The sequence below is a fragment of the Symphalangus syndactylus genome, chromosome 22, assembly GCF_028878055.3.
Source record: "Symphalangus syndactylus isolate Jambi chromosome 22, NHGRI_mSymSyn1-v2.1_pri, whole genome shotgun sequence".
Lineage (NCBI taxonomy): Eukaryota > Metazoa > Chordata > Mammalia > Primates > Hylobatidae > Symphalangus > Symphalangus syndactylus.
In genome coordinates this window covers 73876479-73893533 of record NC_072444.2, presented here as the reverse complement: position 1 = coordinate 73893533, position 17055 = coordinate 73876479, and the positions used below count along the sequence as shown (strand labels likewise).

Sequence of the window (17055 nt, the reverse complement as noted above, 5' to 3'; positions counted from 1 at the left end):
GTCTTTTTACTTCTGTCCTAGGGTTTAATGTCACTGACCATTGTTTATAAAGCCCCCACTCACTCAACTTTATTCTGGAATCTACATCTAGAAATATATTACCCATGTAAAGAACATGTTTGTAGATATCTATCATTTTGAAACAGGAGGGCATTTAAAAACGAACAATAAACTGCATGCTATGGCTAAAGAGTATCATGCTGACTTTTGCATAGTCACAAAATCCAGAACAGATTATTCAAAGAGCTCTCTGAAAGCTGACAAGCTTATAAAAGCAATCCTAATAAAAAATTTCTGCATTCTGCATATATAACAAAGTTACAGTATGTCACTTGCTCCATAAATTGCCACTATTACCACTTGGAGCAGAAGGAAATGTACATATATAAAGATATATATGTGCATAATTTCATATTCCCAGGAAACTGAAAAATTATGTACATTAAATAGTGTTTTAATTGCAACATGAAAAACTACATTAAATCGTTCACGATACGGTTCATGGTCCCACAAGGGTAAAGTCAAGTGTAAATGCTGCCTAGTATAATGGGGAGAAACCGGCCTTTGGAGGCACTCAGGCCTGGGGGCAAATTCTAGCTCTGTCCAGGATCTACTGCCTCTAGCTGATCACTGGATTGCTCTGAGACTGTTTCCCTATCAGTAAAATAGATATATCAGATACCTATATTGCAGAGAGTTTTGTGCAAATTAAAGGAGAATAAAAAATAAGCCCCTACCTATTTCCATTTTTGTCAAATTATTAAATCAATTAGAAAGCTCAATACAGAGATTTATTGTTCCTCTATGGATGATCATACAGGCCAATATCATTAAGGCCATACAACAGCTGACAAGATTTAAGACCGAAATTCAATATACATATTTTTAGCTCTCAAATTCTATGATTATCTGAGCACATATGAGAGCAGAATGTAAAATTCCTCTGAAGACCAATTTTTTTTTTTTTTTTTTTTTTTTTTTTTTTTTTTTATTATACTTTAGGGTTTTAGGGTACATGTGCACAATGTGCAGGTTTGTTACATATGTATCCATGTGCCATGTTGATTTCCTGCACCCATTAATTCGTCATTTAGCATTAGGTGTATCTCCTAATGCTGTCCCTCCCCCTTCCCCCCACCCCACAACAGTCCCCGGAGCGTGATGTTCCCCTTCCTGTGTCCATGAGTTCTCATTGTTCAATTCCCACCTATGAGTGAGAACATGCGGTGTTTGGTTTTTTGTCCTTGCGATAGTTTACTGAGAATGATGTTTTCCAGTTTCATCCATGTCCCTACAAAGGACACGAACTCATCATTTTTTATGGCTGCATAGTATTCCATGGTGTATATGTGCCACATTTTCTTAATCCAGTCTATCGTTGTTGGACATTTGGGTTGGTTCCAACTCTTTGCTATTGTGAATAGTGCCGCAATAAACATACGTGTGCATGTGTCTTTATAGCAGCATGATTTATAGTCCTTTGGGTATATACCCAGTAATGGGATGGCTGGGTCAAATGGTATTTCTAGATCGAGATCCCTGAGGAATCGCCACACTGACTTCCACAATGGTTGAACTAGTTTACAGTCCCACCAACAGTGTAAAAGTGTTCCTATTTCTCCACATCCTCTCCAGCACCTGTTGTTTCCTGATTTTTTAATGATGGCCATTCTAACTGGTGTGAGATGGTATCTCACTGTGGTTTTGATTTGCATTTCTCTGATGGCCAGTGATGAGGAGCATTTCTTCATGTGTTTTTTGGCTGCATAAATGTCTTCTTTTGAGAAGTGTCTGTTCATGTCCTCTGCCCACTTTTTGATGGGGTTGTTTGTTTTTTTCTTGTAAATTTGTTTGAGTTCATTGTAGATTCTGGATATTAGCCCTTTGTCAGATGAGTAGGTTGCAAAAATTTTCTCCCATTGTGTAGGATGCCTGTTCACTCTGATGATAGTTTCTTTTGCTGTGCAGAAGCTCTTTAGTTTAATGAGATCCATCCCCATCAAGCTACCAATGACTTTCTTCACAGAATTGGAAAAAACTACTTTAAAGTTCATATGGAACCAAAAAAGAGCCCGCATCGCCAAGTCAATCCTAAGCCAAAAGAACAAAGCTGGAGGCATCACGCTACCTGACTTTAAACTATACTACAAGGCTACAGTAACCAAAACAGCATGGTACTGGTACCACAACAGAGACATAGATCAATGGAACAGAACAGAGCCCTCAGAAATGATGCCGCATAGCTACAACTATCTGATCTTTGACAAACCTGACAAAAACAAGAAATGGGGAAAGGATTCCCTATTTAATAAATGGTGCTGGGAAAACTGGCTAGCCATATGTAGAAAGCTGCAACTGGATCCCTTCCTTACACCTTATACAAAAATTAATTCAAGATGGATTAAAGACTTATATGTTAGACCTAAAACCATTAAAATCCTACAAGAAAACCTAGGCAATACCATTCAGGACATAGGCGTGGGCAAGGACTTCATGTCTAAAACACCAAAAGCAATGGCATCAAAAGCCAAAATCGACAAATGAAGACCAATTTTAAGAAAACTACTCTAGCATACAGATGAGAGCAATATTTAGGCCTCAATGGAGCATTTCCATTTATTGGCTTTCTGGTAAATCTATATGATTTGCCTTTATTCATAAATAACACGCAGTAGTTCTCATAGCATTTGTTTTAAAAAGCAACAGGCTCTGTGCTTTCACTCGTGTCATTGTTTCATTGCCTCAAGTGTGTGTCATACTTCCCATTCTGCTTTGAAGGTCCAGTTCAAATATTTTTCATTCACAAAATCTTTCCATGCCTACTCCAGCCCATGAGCTAGTCTCTAGCCCGAAGAAAGCTTGGAGTTTGCTTGTGGACACAGACTGTCCTTCCTTGCTTAGCAATGGGTTGGGCAGAGAAGGCCCAGTCCATGTTTGGAGATGGGCTGAAGGTCTCTAAGTGACCACAGACCTCATACACTTGCAGACATTGCAAATTTTTAAAAAATGACTTTTCACCTTTTTTACCAACAGAATTGCCATTTCTATTTTGATTGTTCATTTAAGTGAACAATCTTTTAGGTTTTGTGACAATCTTTTAACAACACTCTTTTAAGTTACCCACGTGGAAATTATGAGAACTCCATTTGCAGCAACTGAAGGTCTGTTCAACAATGGCCTAGTACATTCGTCTGTGATTCAGCACACACTGTGTGGGGCTTGAAATACACTACAACCACACCACCTTCCTAAGCTATCCCAGTCGGTGAAAGGGAAATGAACTCTGCTTGGCTTCCCTCTTGGCTTCTCCAGAAACACCTTCTATCCCTCTCCACCCTACACTGTGCTCTGGGAAGCTGAGCTAAAGAACGCTCACATAGTTCCCTTTCCACTGGCTGCTGGTTTGGTTTGGCCAATAGCAGGTGCTGGTAGATTGGCAGATGGAAAGACAGTGAGACTGGGTATTTACTCCCCTGACTCCCTCCCCATCAGGTTATCATCATGTCCCACAGCTCCCAGCAGGTGGCCAACTCTGCAGCTGCCATCTCCTGGATTCTGGTAACTGTATTCTCCTCTTGTCTTCTAGGCCTATAATACAATATAGCAGAAATGATTTTCTCTGCTGCTAACTCTGGGATCTGTTACTACCCCTAAATCTGGCCCACATCATTGTAAACAGTCCCTTTATTAACTCTTAAATAACGCCAGCTTGTTTATACCAGCTGGTTTCTGCCATGACCCCGACTGAGCCTTGAATCTAGGCTAGAAACACCAGGAAAAGAGCCACTCTGGACCAAAGCATTATGGCTTGTTTTAGCAGAGGTATTACAGGCACTGTTGCAATGAATAAGAGTAGCCTCTTTACTATGAAGTGTAAGGGCAATTGTTACGATCTATTAAGTTATAGGAAACCAACAACTAGATTTACGCTACAAACCAATCAGGGTAAGAAGAAAGACATTAGTAAGAAAATGAGAATATTAATGAGCAGTATACCAGAAGATAAAGCTAGCTGAAGAATATTTTATAATTTCATACAAATATCACCACCCTCCCCCAAATTTAGCTTTTTCTGCTTCTACCATCACTAAAGCACATTATTAAATAAGCAGAGAGAGATGGGCAAGATTCTTGAACTTCAATAAAAGGGCTCAGAAAGATGGACACATGTTGGTACGGATATAGCGCTGAAGCCCACTGAGGCTATACTATATTCTGAGTTGTACCCTTTTATTGCATTATTATACCTATCAATATCTACACAGAGATGTAAGTTTATTTGAATATAATAAATTCACTGAAAACTGGAATCCTCTATTTGTGTGATGATGCTTGGCCCTATAGTTTCCTTTCTAAGATCTAGTATTTCAAGAAACAACACTAGATTCTTACTTGACAAAAGGCTTCTCACTTAAATTAAGAACATGCTCTTGAACTGCCGTCTGCTTCCACAGTCCCAGACCTTCTCACTGGAATAACGTTCTCAGGAGTCTCATGTGTCCAGGGAAGCCCTTTCCTGCACCTTCCAAATTTACTTGTACCCACCTTTCTTAATCAATTTTATTTCCTCTTCCCCCTCTTCTACTCCCTGCTACCCTCACTCAAGGTCACCTCAAAGAGAAAAAAAATGTTTAAAAAAGAAGTTCAGCTGGAAATGCACACTGAGATCTCATTCATATTCTGTACTGATTTCCAGACCATAAAACTCCTAGGGAAAGTGTTCTTTGATAATGCCTAAAATAGCACCTTTTAGCTTGTGTTTTGAAAAAAGCACACCTTGGATGTACCTTTAAAAGTAGTGGCATGTAACAACAGAACTGAAAGAGGCCAAGAAAAAGAATTCTTCTCTTTTTTATTCATTTTTTATTATTAATGAATGCAGAGATTCTTCTCACTAAAAGTGCCTAAGAGAGACTGGCCAAAGTACTTGGTGAGGCGGCCATCTGGAAGGTGAGAGGCCTGGGGAAGCACCGATGACCCTAATTGTTCACAGTGTCCTATGGGATGTGGAGCCCACTGTACCCGATGCCCAGCTCACATCCACTGATGGCAAAGATGACTTCTAGTCCACAGACTCACAACTCTGGCAACTGTCTTCTGCTGTGGGTAATAATCACTCTGGCAGCGAGCACAGCACGTGCACTTCAGGGCTCATCACTCCCCCACTTAACACTCCCCAAAAGCCCCCCCACAAAGATTGCCCATTACAATTTGTATAGGATAGACACTTGGAACATAATCATTGAATAAATGCTTGATTGAGGTTGACTTCACCATTCTCTTCAGTGTGCAAAGCCCACTCCCCTGGCTCTGAGGCAGATCAATTTGCGTTTACCCTTTAGTGTCTGCATTTGGGCAGTGGGCAGTTATTCCAACTTGAGGGCTGAGAGGCCTCAAATTAGCACATTCACTATACCCCATGATTCATCTTCAAAGAACTTTCCCATCCGAAACTAATTAATCCTCTCCACATCGCTGTGAGGTAAGGGTGGTGTGATCATCTCCAGGGTATAAGGAGGAAATTGCGGATGAGGAGGTTACAAGCTGTGCCAAGGGTAATTAAGGGTGTCTGCAGGGGAATGAAGTCATGATATACCAATCCCAGGCCATTCCTCCACCTTTCGCCATGCTTTGACCATCTCATCATTCTCTGGGCTTTGGTGAAAACGTAGACAGAGTCTAGGAGATATGAGCATTTCAAAAAAAAAAAAAAAAAAAAGACTTGCCCCTGCTAAACACTTGAGACGTCTTTCCTACAATAAGTTGGTATTAGAAGCCACTTCTTTGCTAATATCAAAGTATCCAAGAAAAAAAAAAAGGAAGCCACTTCTCTTAGTTTCTTCCCAATAAAAATATGTCGTTAGGTAAATTTAATACTGTCTCCTGGAAAGAAGGCTGAGAAAAATACATCTTCATCTGTCTTCCTGGGAAGCACACAGTGTAGTTCGCTCTAATGTCTTCAGAGGCACAAGCCAGCCCACTGGTAGCCTTGAGGTTCAGGGTTGCTGCCTGTCCAGACCTGTGATCTGCCCGGAGCAGGATGATAGCATAGCCCTCCTTAACACATTTTACCCAGGCCTTGCTTCTCTGCAGCGTGTCTCTCAGCAGCTCCCCAGAGAATGGCATAAAGCAAATATTTCAGCCATCTCTACACTAGACCTTTCTCACTTTGCTGAAGAAGAAGCAGGATTGGTGCTTTCCAATTCAACCACCAAAACAGTGTCCTTTTTCCTTTGCTGGCTTCTCTTCCTCCTCCTGCCTGCCCCAAGCTTCAGGCTTTTATGTTATTACTATTTACTTTCTCATGGTATATTAGGATATAACTAATATATAACTATATAATAGCAGGATGCTTTTAGTAGTACTTTCGTTAGGGATCACATCCACTGTCACACATTCCACTCCCATTTCTCTATTGCCAGTTTCTAAATCACCAGGCCTCTCCCTGACCTGAAAAGGCTGCATTGTAAATTATAATTTTCTTCAATTTTTATATAGTATGAGTTGGAGTAGGTAATTTACTATTTCATTTGGAGAATGACTAGTCCTAATAGCAAAACTCTGTAATGTGCCAATAATTAAAACAGTATAGACAGGACTAGCATATGAGCAGACAGACAAATGAAACAGAATAGGAGGTCCAGACATAGACTCAAATACATATAAGAATTTGTTATATCACAAACATAATCTAGTAAAGTAAGGATATACTTAAAGAAGTTGAGTTGGGACAACTGAGTGGCCAGGAAAAAAATAAGGTTGGATACGTACCTCACACTGTACACACAAAAACAAAGCCATAAACATTTCCAAAAATAATATTTGAACAAGAATAATTTTATTAAATAATTTTACATTATTTAATTAAGTTTTTAAGGAACTATTGTTATCTTAATTGTTTAGAGGATATATTCTAAAAAGTCCATCCTTACATGTTATTTGTACATATATAGATGCACTTAATGAAGAAAATAATATATCTGGAGTTTGCTCTAAACATTCTCAAAATGGGTGAGAAAATAGATAAAATAAGATTGGCAAAATATTCCTAATTGTTGAGGCTCAATGATGGGTAGCTGGGGTCTATTATACTATTTTCACTATTTGTATATGCTTAAAATTGTTCATGATAAAATGTATTTTTTTTAGTACCGGAAGAAAACATGAGTGACTTTCTTGGAGTGGGGAAAGGTCTTTCTAACCATGATTCAAAACACAGAAAGTATAAAATTAAAGTTTGATAAATTCAACTATATTAGACAACTTCTGTATGTATAATAAAAAATCATAAGCAAAGTTAAGAAACAAATAACTTGAAGAAAATATTTTCAACTCCTATCACATTTAAAACGATAGATAATCTCACTAATATGGAAATAGCTACTAGAAATCATAAGAAAATTATTAGAAATCCAATAGAAAAATTGGCAAAGAAAATCAATACACATTTCATAGAAAAATCCACCAAATGGCCCTTAAATGTCATGAGAACAGTTGAGCATCTTTTTGAATAGGAGAAATGAAAATGAAAATTACACTTTATCACTTCTAGATTTTGGCCAAGCTGATACATGAACATGTTTTCTTAACACTCTCCTTTTGAGAAGACCACAGGAAATTTTCATATATTGCTTGGGGGAATACAAACCCTATGGGGCAATTTGACAACATTATTAAAATTTTAGATGTACTTACCCTTGACCCCAAAAATCCTACTCTAGTTTTATTCTACAGGTAGACTTGCATACATGTACAATGATATATTGGCATGATATCATTGTAGCACTGTGTGTAATAGTAAATGTCTGAAAACAACCCAAGTGTCCATTAAAAGGAATATAGATACGTGCACACACACAGAGACACATGCACGTGCGAGTGTGCACACACACACACACACACACACGTTACCAGTGTTACCTCATATGTTACCTACTGTGTTAGAGAGGGAATAGTATGAAAAACACTACATGTGTTTACTCATATATGGATTAATATACTCAGTAAGAATACCTAGGAAACTAATGAAAGCAGTGGCCTACAGGTAGACAGCCAGGGATAAAAAAATATACAGTACAAGGGAACAGACGTGAGAAAAGGACTTCTTGGAGTATAACTCATTTCATTGTTTTGATTTATAATCCATGTGAATGCATGACTCATTCAAAAATTAAATTAAAACAAAACAATTCAATTGGCTCTATAGTTTATGGTTAAAGCTCAATAGTTTTCTCTAGTGGACCAATGACTTGGAAAATTCAAACAGCAGATGGTACAAAACAGCATTTTTGTTTGGCTTTGAAATGCATCATTTGGAGGTGGGTGTAGGGGTACCTGACAATTCACCAGCCTAATTACATTTTGCAAACTGCACTGGTAAAGTCCCCTGAGATCCTGGTAAGAACACATTCACAGTTGTCTGAAATAAAAGCCGATTAAGAATGAAGGTAAGGAAGATCAACAGCCAGGAAGCATTGCCTTGCTTCCCCAACAGGTTTATTTCCATTTATGTATACAGTGTTGTGATGCGCTGGCTATTAGCAGCACTTCTCCCTTACTCTATAGACCAACAGGCACCAACTTTTTTGTTCCCCAGGTCGATTTCTATCTTGCCCCTACTCCTAACTTCAGATTCCATGTTTAGAAGGATTTATCTAAACTCTATGTAGAAGACAATTCATCATCCATTTTTAAGATTAAAAACACATAACTGCCATAAAAAGTGATCCACATGAGATAACTAAATTACTATTTAACATGATATATACATATATACATGAGATATATATATATATATAATTTTGGACAAATCAAAAGAATTGTTTTTACACCCTCATTAGCCAATATTGTTTTATTGCCCTTGAATAGACAATTTATTTTATGCTTTTTGAAATATTAAAAATGGCTCCATATCTCCCACGACTACATTTGAGGTTCTGGGACCCCAGATTTCAGGCTGCTGAGTAGGCAAGAGGAGTAGGCCTGAGAATTCTCACTCTTCAGCTCCTGGGATGAAGTCTTCATAGGAAGGGGGGCTACCATCCACTCCAATAGGAAAGGAAGCAACGGTCCCTTGTACATATATATTAACGGGGAAATTCCTGTTATTTAGCTTAGTGAAAAAGCTAATATTTTGCCACATCTGGGCTATTTCTCAGCATTTCAGTTTCCTTACGTGTAGAATCAGGTCTTAAAAGTTAAGAGTATAACATTGGGCAAGTTATTGAATCTCCCAGTGCCTCAGTTTCCTCATTGTGAAAATGACAAAATAATAGAAAACAATGACCTCAAGTGAGTGAGTTAATTTGTCTTAAGGCACTTAGACTAATGCCTGGAAGACAGGAAGAACTCCATAAATACTAGCTACCCACATGAAACATCTTAGAGGTAAGTATGTTTAAAACTACCTCTCTGGAGCCAGGCGACCTCCTGAGACGTTACGGAATATATCCTCTGTCACCATTTTCCTTAGACTAATTAGCTGTAATACAAATGGAAAATTATTGACTTTCACAATCTCAACTTTACTGGGTGCTGAGTGATTTACATAATCCTGTAGCTAGGAGGTCCCAGAACTGCATTCCTTTCTTTGGCAAATTTGTATGTCTTCCTCCAAAGGCAATATTTATTCATCACATCTTGTCTGAGTAATCACTCTGGGCTGGGGTTAGGCGGAGAATGTCAATCCTTTTCCCCACCCTCGGTGCAAGGGCTTAGAACATGGCAGCAGAGGAAGACATCACATTCAGATAAAGTCAGAACCAACCAGCCCATGGCTTGACAAGAGAGTTTAGAAGAGATCCAAGGTAGGGCCTATTTATAAGAGAAAAAACAAGGCCTCCAATTAGCCTCCAGAATATGACACCTCTGAGTCTCTACTTTGCATCACAGGGGAGATACTAAATTCATGATCTAGAAGTAAATGAGAGAAAATAATGTTTATAATCAGTAGTTTAAATGTGCACTTGTCTCCTATACTGTCTCTTCACAACATCCTAACAGGTGAGCAAAAGAAACTAGGAATGCTGTACCCAGGAAAAGACAATTTTACAAAAATGCTTCCCCAGTCATGGAATCTTAGGGAAGAAAATGGAACCAAACTCTGTCCCTGACGGGAAATGAGAGGAATAACTAATGTTTTTCCAGCTAAAAGTTTGAAAAATATGCTTTGCCACATTCAAAATCTTCACCCATTTCTTTCTTTCCTTACATTTTCCTTACCTAAAAGCCACATTTTAATTAATTTCATAAAATAATCCAATTTATACCCTCTAAGGCAAGCTTGTCCAACCCATGGCCCACAGGCTGCATGCAGCCCAGGATGGCTCTGAATACAGCCAAACACAAATTTGTAAACTTTCTGAAAACATTTTGAGATTTTCTTCTGCAGTTCTTTTTTTCAGCTTATCAGCTATCATTAGTGTTGGTGTATTTTATGAGTGGCCCAAGATAGCTCTTCTTCCAATGTGGTCCACAGAATCCAAAAGATTGGACAAGCCTGCTTTAAGTAACTAAATACGTTTATTCAGTTACTCAACCAATATTTACGGGGCACCTACGATGTGCCAGGCATCATTTTGTTCATTGATGTTGCCTGAGTTTCTGCTCTCAGGGAATCTTACTTTCCAATGTTCAGCTGAAAATGTCTCTTCTGCATTTGCTTTGTTTGGTTTACTGTGATTCTCATCTTCTTCTGTACAATGCCTTTCACATCTAGAAAATGATAATCTTATAACAATTGTATCAAGTCATGGGACCATGGCAGAGCAGGCTAAGAAATGATAGCCATTTGGGCATAAATATTTAAATATATGCAATACACTTCATTTAGTGCATTATTCAAATTCTGGGCTTATACAAACATGTTTCCAGAAAGTAGCAGCTGCTTTCTTTTGTGATCTCAGTAATTCTCAAAAAACAAGACTCAAAGGACCTACAGGCATACCTCAGAGATATTGTGGGTTTGATTCCAGACTACTGCAATACAGCAAGTCACACAAATGTTTTAGTTTCCTGGTGCAGACAAAAGTTATGTTTACACCATACTAGAGTCTATTCAGTTGTACCTACCTTAATTTTAAAATGCTTTCTACCAATCATCTGAGCCTTAAGCAAGTCATATTCTTGTTGCTGGTGGAGGGTTCTGCCTTAATGTTGATGGCTGCTGACTCATCAGGGTGGTGGTTGCTAAAGGTTGGGATGGCTGTGGGAATTTCTCAAGTCAACAATAAAGTTTGCTACATCAATTGAGTCTTCCCTTCATCAAAGATTTCTCTGTAGCATGTGATACTGGTTAATAGCATGTTACCCACAGAACATTTTTCAAAACTGGAGCCAATCCTCCCAAACCCTGCCACTGTTTTACCAACTAAGTTTCTGAAATATTCTAAATCCTGGCTACTCAGGAGGCTGAGGCAAGAGGCTTACTTGAGTCCAGAAAGTTGAGGCTGCTGTGAGTCATGATCACACCACTGCACTCCAGCCTGAGTGACAGAGTGAGACTTTTTTCTAAACAAACAAACAAAAAACTGTTGTTTAGTGTAACTACCTTCATCAATGATCTTAGCTAGATATTCTGGATCACTTGCTGCAGCTTCTCCATCAGCATTTCCTGCTTCACCTTGCACTTTTACGTTGTGGGCATGGCTTCTTTCCTTCATCCTCATGAACCCACCTCTGCTAGTTTCAAAGTCTTCTTCTGCAGCTTCCTCACCTCTCTCAGCCTTCACAGAATTGAAGAGAGCTAGGGCCTTGCTCTGGATTAGGCTTTGGTTTAAGGGAATGCCGTGGTTAGTTTGGTCTTCTATCCAGACCACTCACACTTTTTCTGTATTAGCAATATGGCTGTTTTGTTTTCTTATCATTCATGGCTTCACTGGAGTAGCACTTTTCATTTCCTTCAAGAACTTCTCCTTGTATTCTCAACTTGGCTGTTTGGCACAAGAGGCCAAGCTTTCAGCCTGTCTCCGCTGTTGACACACCTTCCTCAGTAAGACTAATAATTTCTAGCTTTCGATTTAAAGTGAGAGATATGTGACTCTTCCTTTCACTTGAACACTTAGAGGCCATCGGGTTATTAATTGAACTAATTTCAATATTGTACGTCTCAAGGAATAGGGGAGCCCAAGGAGGGGAAGAGAGACGAGGGAATGATCAATCACTGGTACAGTCAGAACATCCACGGCATTGATGGATCAAGTTCACCATCTTATATGGGTATACCTCATGGTGCCCCCAAACAATTACAATAGTAACATCAAAGATCACTCATCACAGATCACCATCACGGGTATAATAATAATGAGGAAGTTTGAAATACTGTGAGAAGTACCAAAATGTGATGAAGAGACACAAAGTGAGCACATGCTGTTGGAAAAACAGCACCGATTGACTTGCTTAAGCCTTTCCATAAACCTTCCAAATTTGCAGAAAATGCAATCTCTGTGAAGTGCAATAAAGCCAGATGCAATAAAACAAGGTAGGCCTGTATTTTCTAAATCCGCCTCCTTCTACTTACGTGTGGTCATTGATGTCATTTGCCTCCTTTTCTGCCAACCCCAAACTGACTAGGGAGGAGAATCAATTGGAATTCCTTTTCCCTAATTGCTTCCTTTCCTTTTTCTCTAAACCTTGCATTTTCCCCCCACTAAAACCACCTATGCCAAAACCATAGTTCAGTGAAATGAGTGTGATTAAGCAAATTATAAGCCAGCTCAGGGAGTCGCTCTAATTACTCTAATCAGGGATAGGTTCCCAGCTCACAGGAGGCCTGACTGGCCTAGAACTCCTGCTTCCTACCGGTGGGTGGTGTGTCAGCAGATGGCAATCACTGCTGCTATTTTACCAGCTTAATGTGAGATTGTTCTAGTTTTGGGCTTCAGACCCTTATTATTCTTCAATTTCTTTAATTGGTCTACTGAAAAAAATCTTGCCTTTAATCCCTGAGTGCCCCAGAAGCCCATGCAACAGTTGGGCATGGTGCCAGATTCTTCAACAGGAAGAAGAATACGTGTATAGGAGGAGATGCCGGTCTCCCTCTCTTACCACATTCGAGCTCCCTGATGGCAGGAGTAATCTTTCATCCCTAGAAATGAGCCTGACATGGAACAGAGGCCCAGATGTTTGCTGAATATCTTGGAATGAACAAAGAAGAGAAAGCGAAGTCATATTTTCTTTTAAGAGGCACTTTGTGGGACAAAGGATTTGATAAGAAAAAAATGCTTGTACGGGGAACATGCCTATCGCATACTACATTTAAATGAGAGCACTGAGAAGACAGAGACTTAGGAGTGTTCTAAGGCACACGGCCACCACTCCATACACACCTGACAGCAATGCATATCTGGCTTCTCATCATTAACTCAAAACAGTCAGAGGTGGCAAGTCTGTATGAGAAAGAAAGAGAAAGAGATAGAGGTTGGAGTGCAGAAGAAAAGTACCAAGCTGATATCAAATCACAAGCTTCCATCAGGAAAACAACAGCCAAGCAACAATCAACATTCTAACAAGCTTTATCTGGTTATAAAATTCTTCAAGGAAAATTCTAGAACTTCAGGAATATAATACCTTAATGAGGCCTACTATGTAGTGGTATATCAAAATATTGCTCTCCCTTCTTATGCTTCTACTTAACTTTCTACACATTTTGGCAATGGTAGCTCATGAAAGAAAACCGAGAGATGTTTCAAGAGTTTCTTTATGAGGCTGAGTTCCCTGGGCCCTGCAGAAGGACAGATGTAAGAAAACTTGGCAAAGTTCACAGCTGCTCCATGGCCACACATTGATGAATGTATCCCATGTCCTTGGCTTCCTTCCATGTAGGTAATTATGTTGCACACTGGATTAGAAAAGCCATGTTTTGGCATCATCAATCCAAATTTACCTTTGGAGTTTCTCTTAGTGGAGAAAGCATTAATCAAATAAACTTTTTTTTTTTTTTTTGAGATGGAGTTGCACTCTTGTTGCCCAGGCTGGAGTGCAATGGCACAATCTTGGCTCACTGCAACCTCTACCTCTTGGGTTCAAGCGATTCTCCTGCCTCAGCCTCCCGAGTAGCTAGGATCACAGGCATGCACCACCATGCCCAGCTAATTTTGTATTTTTAGTAGAGATGGGGTTTCTCCATGTTAGGCTGGACTCCAACTCCCAACCTCAGGTGATCCACCCACCTCGGCCTCCCAAAGTGCTGGGATTACAGGCATGAGCCACTGTGCCTGGCCAAATAAAGTTTTAAAACTGAAAATACAGGCACATACATATATATATGTATATATATATATATATGTGTGTGTATATGTATATATGTATATATATATGTGTGTGTATATGTATATATATGTGTGTATATATATACATACACACACATATATGTATATATGTATATATATATATGTGTGTGTATATGTATATATATGTGTGTATATATATACATACACACACATATATGTATATGTATGTATTTTCCTCTTTTATTCATTGAATAAACATTCTTGAGCACTTACTGTGTGCTATATGAGGAACTAGAAATAAAAATTTAAGTAAGACATGGTCCATGTCCTAAAGTGATTTGAATATAGTGATGAAGGCAGTCCATGTACCAACTGCAAACATGTGGCAGTTGCTATAGGGACAATGAGTTATGGAGCATTACTAACTCTACTACATGTATTCTTCTAAAATGCCAGCAATTTCTGTAGCTTATAGTAGGTAGGGAAGCATATTATTTATGCTGAAACCATGCAGAGATGTTCCCAGAAATAAGCACATCTGCAGAAAACAAATCTACACACATTGTAGACTGGCCACATAGAACAAATACCTCAGGAAAAAAAAAACAACAAACCGTTTTCTTAAAAAACAAAAAAGAAAGCAAGCACACTGGTTAGGATTTTCTGCAGATGTCATCAGAATAAATGGATGGGTACAGACAAGTGCTTAGGTTTGCAGTATGACCAGGTATCTTGCTGAGGCTCAGTCTACGCACCCTAAACTAGGAATTGGGCAATCTCCTACTTAGAGGATTTCCAGCAAACTCCATAGCTCTTCTATCTCCATTTTTGGTTTAGAAATTTCACCCTTCCAACAAAGTTTACTTCTTCCAGAAGCATAAGGTACAGTAGATACATCAAGCTTGAAAGGGAAAAAAATTAAATTTTACTGATGACCGACTTATCCTTTGCAAATTAAATCTTCAGTGTATTAAGTGGTAGCCAGAATGCCTGTTTCCCTGATAAGAATTTATCACAACATGTTCACCTGATTTTCCTAAAGATATTCTAGTTATCTAAAAAAATGGTATATTTCTCTGTGATCCAAAATGAAATAATTTCCACTTACATGAAGAAGTATTTGCCATCCACTTACTGAAGCACTAAGAGCACTCACTTTTATAATGGACATAACTTAATACAGGAACCTTTTCTCATGGAAAGTATTTGACAAGGAAAAAGTTGAATGCAAAGTAATGTGGGCTATTAAAATACATAATCCCTTGACCCTATCGAAGGGCAATTTGGCTATTTCTGAAGTAGCCCCTTCAGTAAATAACAGTATATCCTGACAGTTTGAGATGCATTCCTACTGAAGGGGACATTCTCCTTGTTGGTTGTGAGCATCCACAGAGCTTTAGAGAGGCAATGCTGATTCAAGGGACTGACAGCTGGACTCATTCTAACCAGTCCTAGGACTGAGTTCCACTTGAATTAATTTTCAAGAGAGTATCTCACCTAAGCAACTTACTTACGCTGCTTCTTAAGGTCTTCCACGTCTGTTTTAAATCCTTAGAATTTCAATCTTGCTGTGGGAGGATTGCCAAAACTTCAAGTATTTCTCTGATGATTAAATGGCTGCTACTGCCAGCACACCAAAAATAGCAGGTGTTGGAGGATATCAGAAATCAAAGTTCTATCAAACAGATCCATACGAAGTACGTATTGTGTGGTCAACACTGTGATAACCACCATGGAGTTTTAAACTATGTGAAAACTCTTTGGCCCAAAAAACTGATGATGCATTAAATAACTGGAGTAAGCACAGGGCGGCATATAATAAAGAATTAAAATGAGTGCTATAGGGTACAGAAAATGATTATGATTATACCTCATACATACCTTACTATTAAATAACAAAAATTTAAAAATATAAGGTGCTTAAATTAGATGAAATGCATTCACATACAATACCTCTTTGACTCTTACAACCACATGGTGAGGTAGGTGAGGGAGATACTATTAACCCCACTTACAGATGAGGAAACTGTAACCAAAGAGGTCAAGGGGCTTAGCCAAGGGCACCCTGCAGATACACAGCAGAATTCCAGACGGCAGCCATGGTGCTCTCTCCCGGTTCCGTAATCTTGCTGCCACACCATGCTGCCTTTTCCTTGCCATGGGAAGGAGAAGAAAGAAGAACTTGAAGGGTGAACTGTAAAGGATATTGTTGAATGAAAAATAGGATGTGGCCGGGCACGGTGGCTCACGCCTGTAATCCAAGCACTTTGGGAGGCCGAGGCGGGCGGATCACGAAGTCAGGAGATCGAGACCAGCCTGGCTAACACGGTGAAACCCCGTCTCTACTAAAAATACAAAAAATTAGCCAGGCGCGGTGGCGGGCTCCTGTAGTCCCAGCTACTAGAGAGGCTGAGGCAGGAGAATGGCATGAACCTGGGAGGCGGAGCTTGCAGTGAGCTGAGATGGTGCCACTGCACTCCAGCCTGGGTGACAGAGAGAGACTCCGTCTCAAAAAAAAAAAAGAAAAGAAAACTAGGATGTAAGACTTTTATGCGGAAAGGCAAATAGTGAGAGGGGCAAAGAGCATGACCACAGGTTTAGAGGCAGAGACTAGAAGAATGATTTCGTGAAATGGATATGTATTAGAAGGAAGTGTATTAGAAGGAAAATAGGGTGTGACAGGAAAATGGAATTATCCATGGAGGATTCAGAAAGTCAGGAGTTGAGTTAGAGTCTTTCAAGCAATGAGACTTTTTTGCAAAGGAGACTGCCAAGATCAATGCAAAGTTTAAGGAAGTTGATACAGTGTTCCTGTGCTGGATGGGTT

At 39.2% G+C, this 17055-nt stretch overlaps 1 protein-coding gene across 8 annotated transcripts in view; it reads right to left on the bottom strand.

Moving 5' to 3' along the window:
* Positions 1-17055, bottom strand: part of LYPD6B (LY6/PLAUR domain containing 6B) — a 195946-nt gene that overhangs the window by 19402 nt on the left and 159489 nt on the right. For 4 of the 8 annotated variants that reach the window (XM_055261728.2, XM_055261729.2, XM_055261730.2 and 1 more), the window contains one exon: positions 13326-13385. The exons of the other annotated variants lie outside the window; for them this stretch is intronic. In XM_055261728.2, coding sequence (XP_055117703.1) covers positions 13326-13385 — 60 coding nt within the window. The remainder of the gene's footprint in view (positions 1-13325; positions 13386-17055) is intronic. 8 annotated transcript variants of the gene reach the window in all.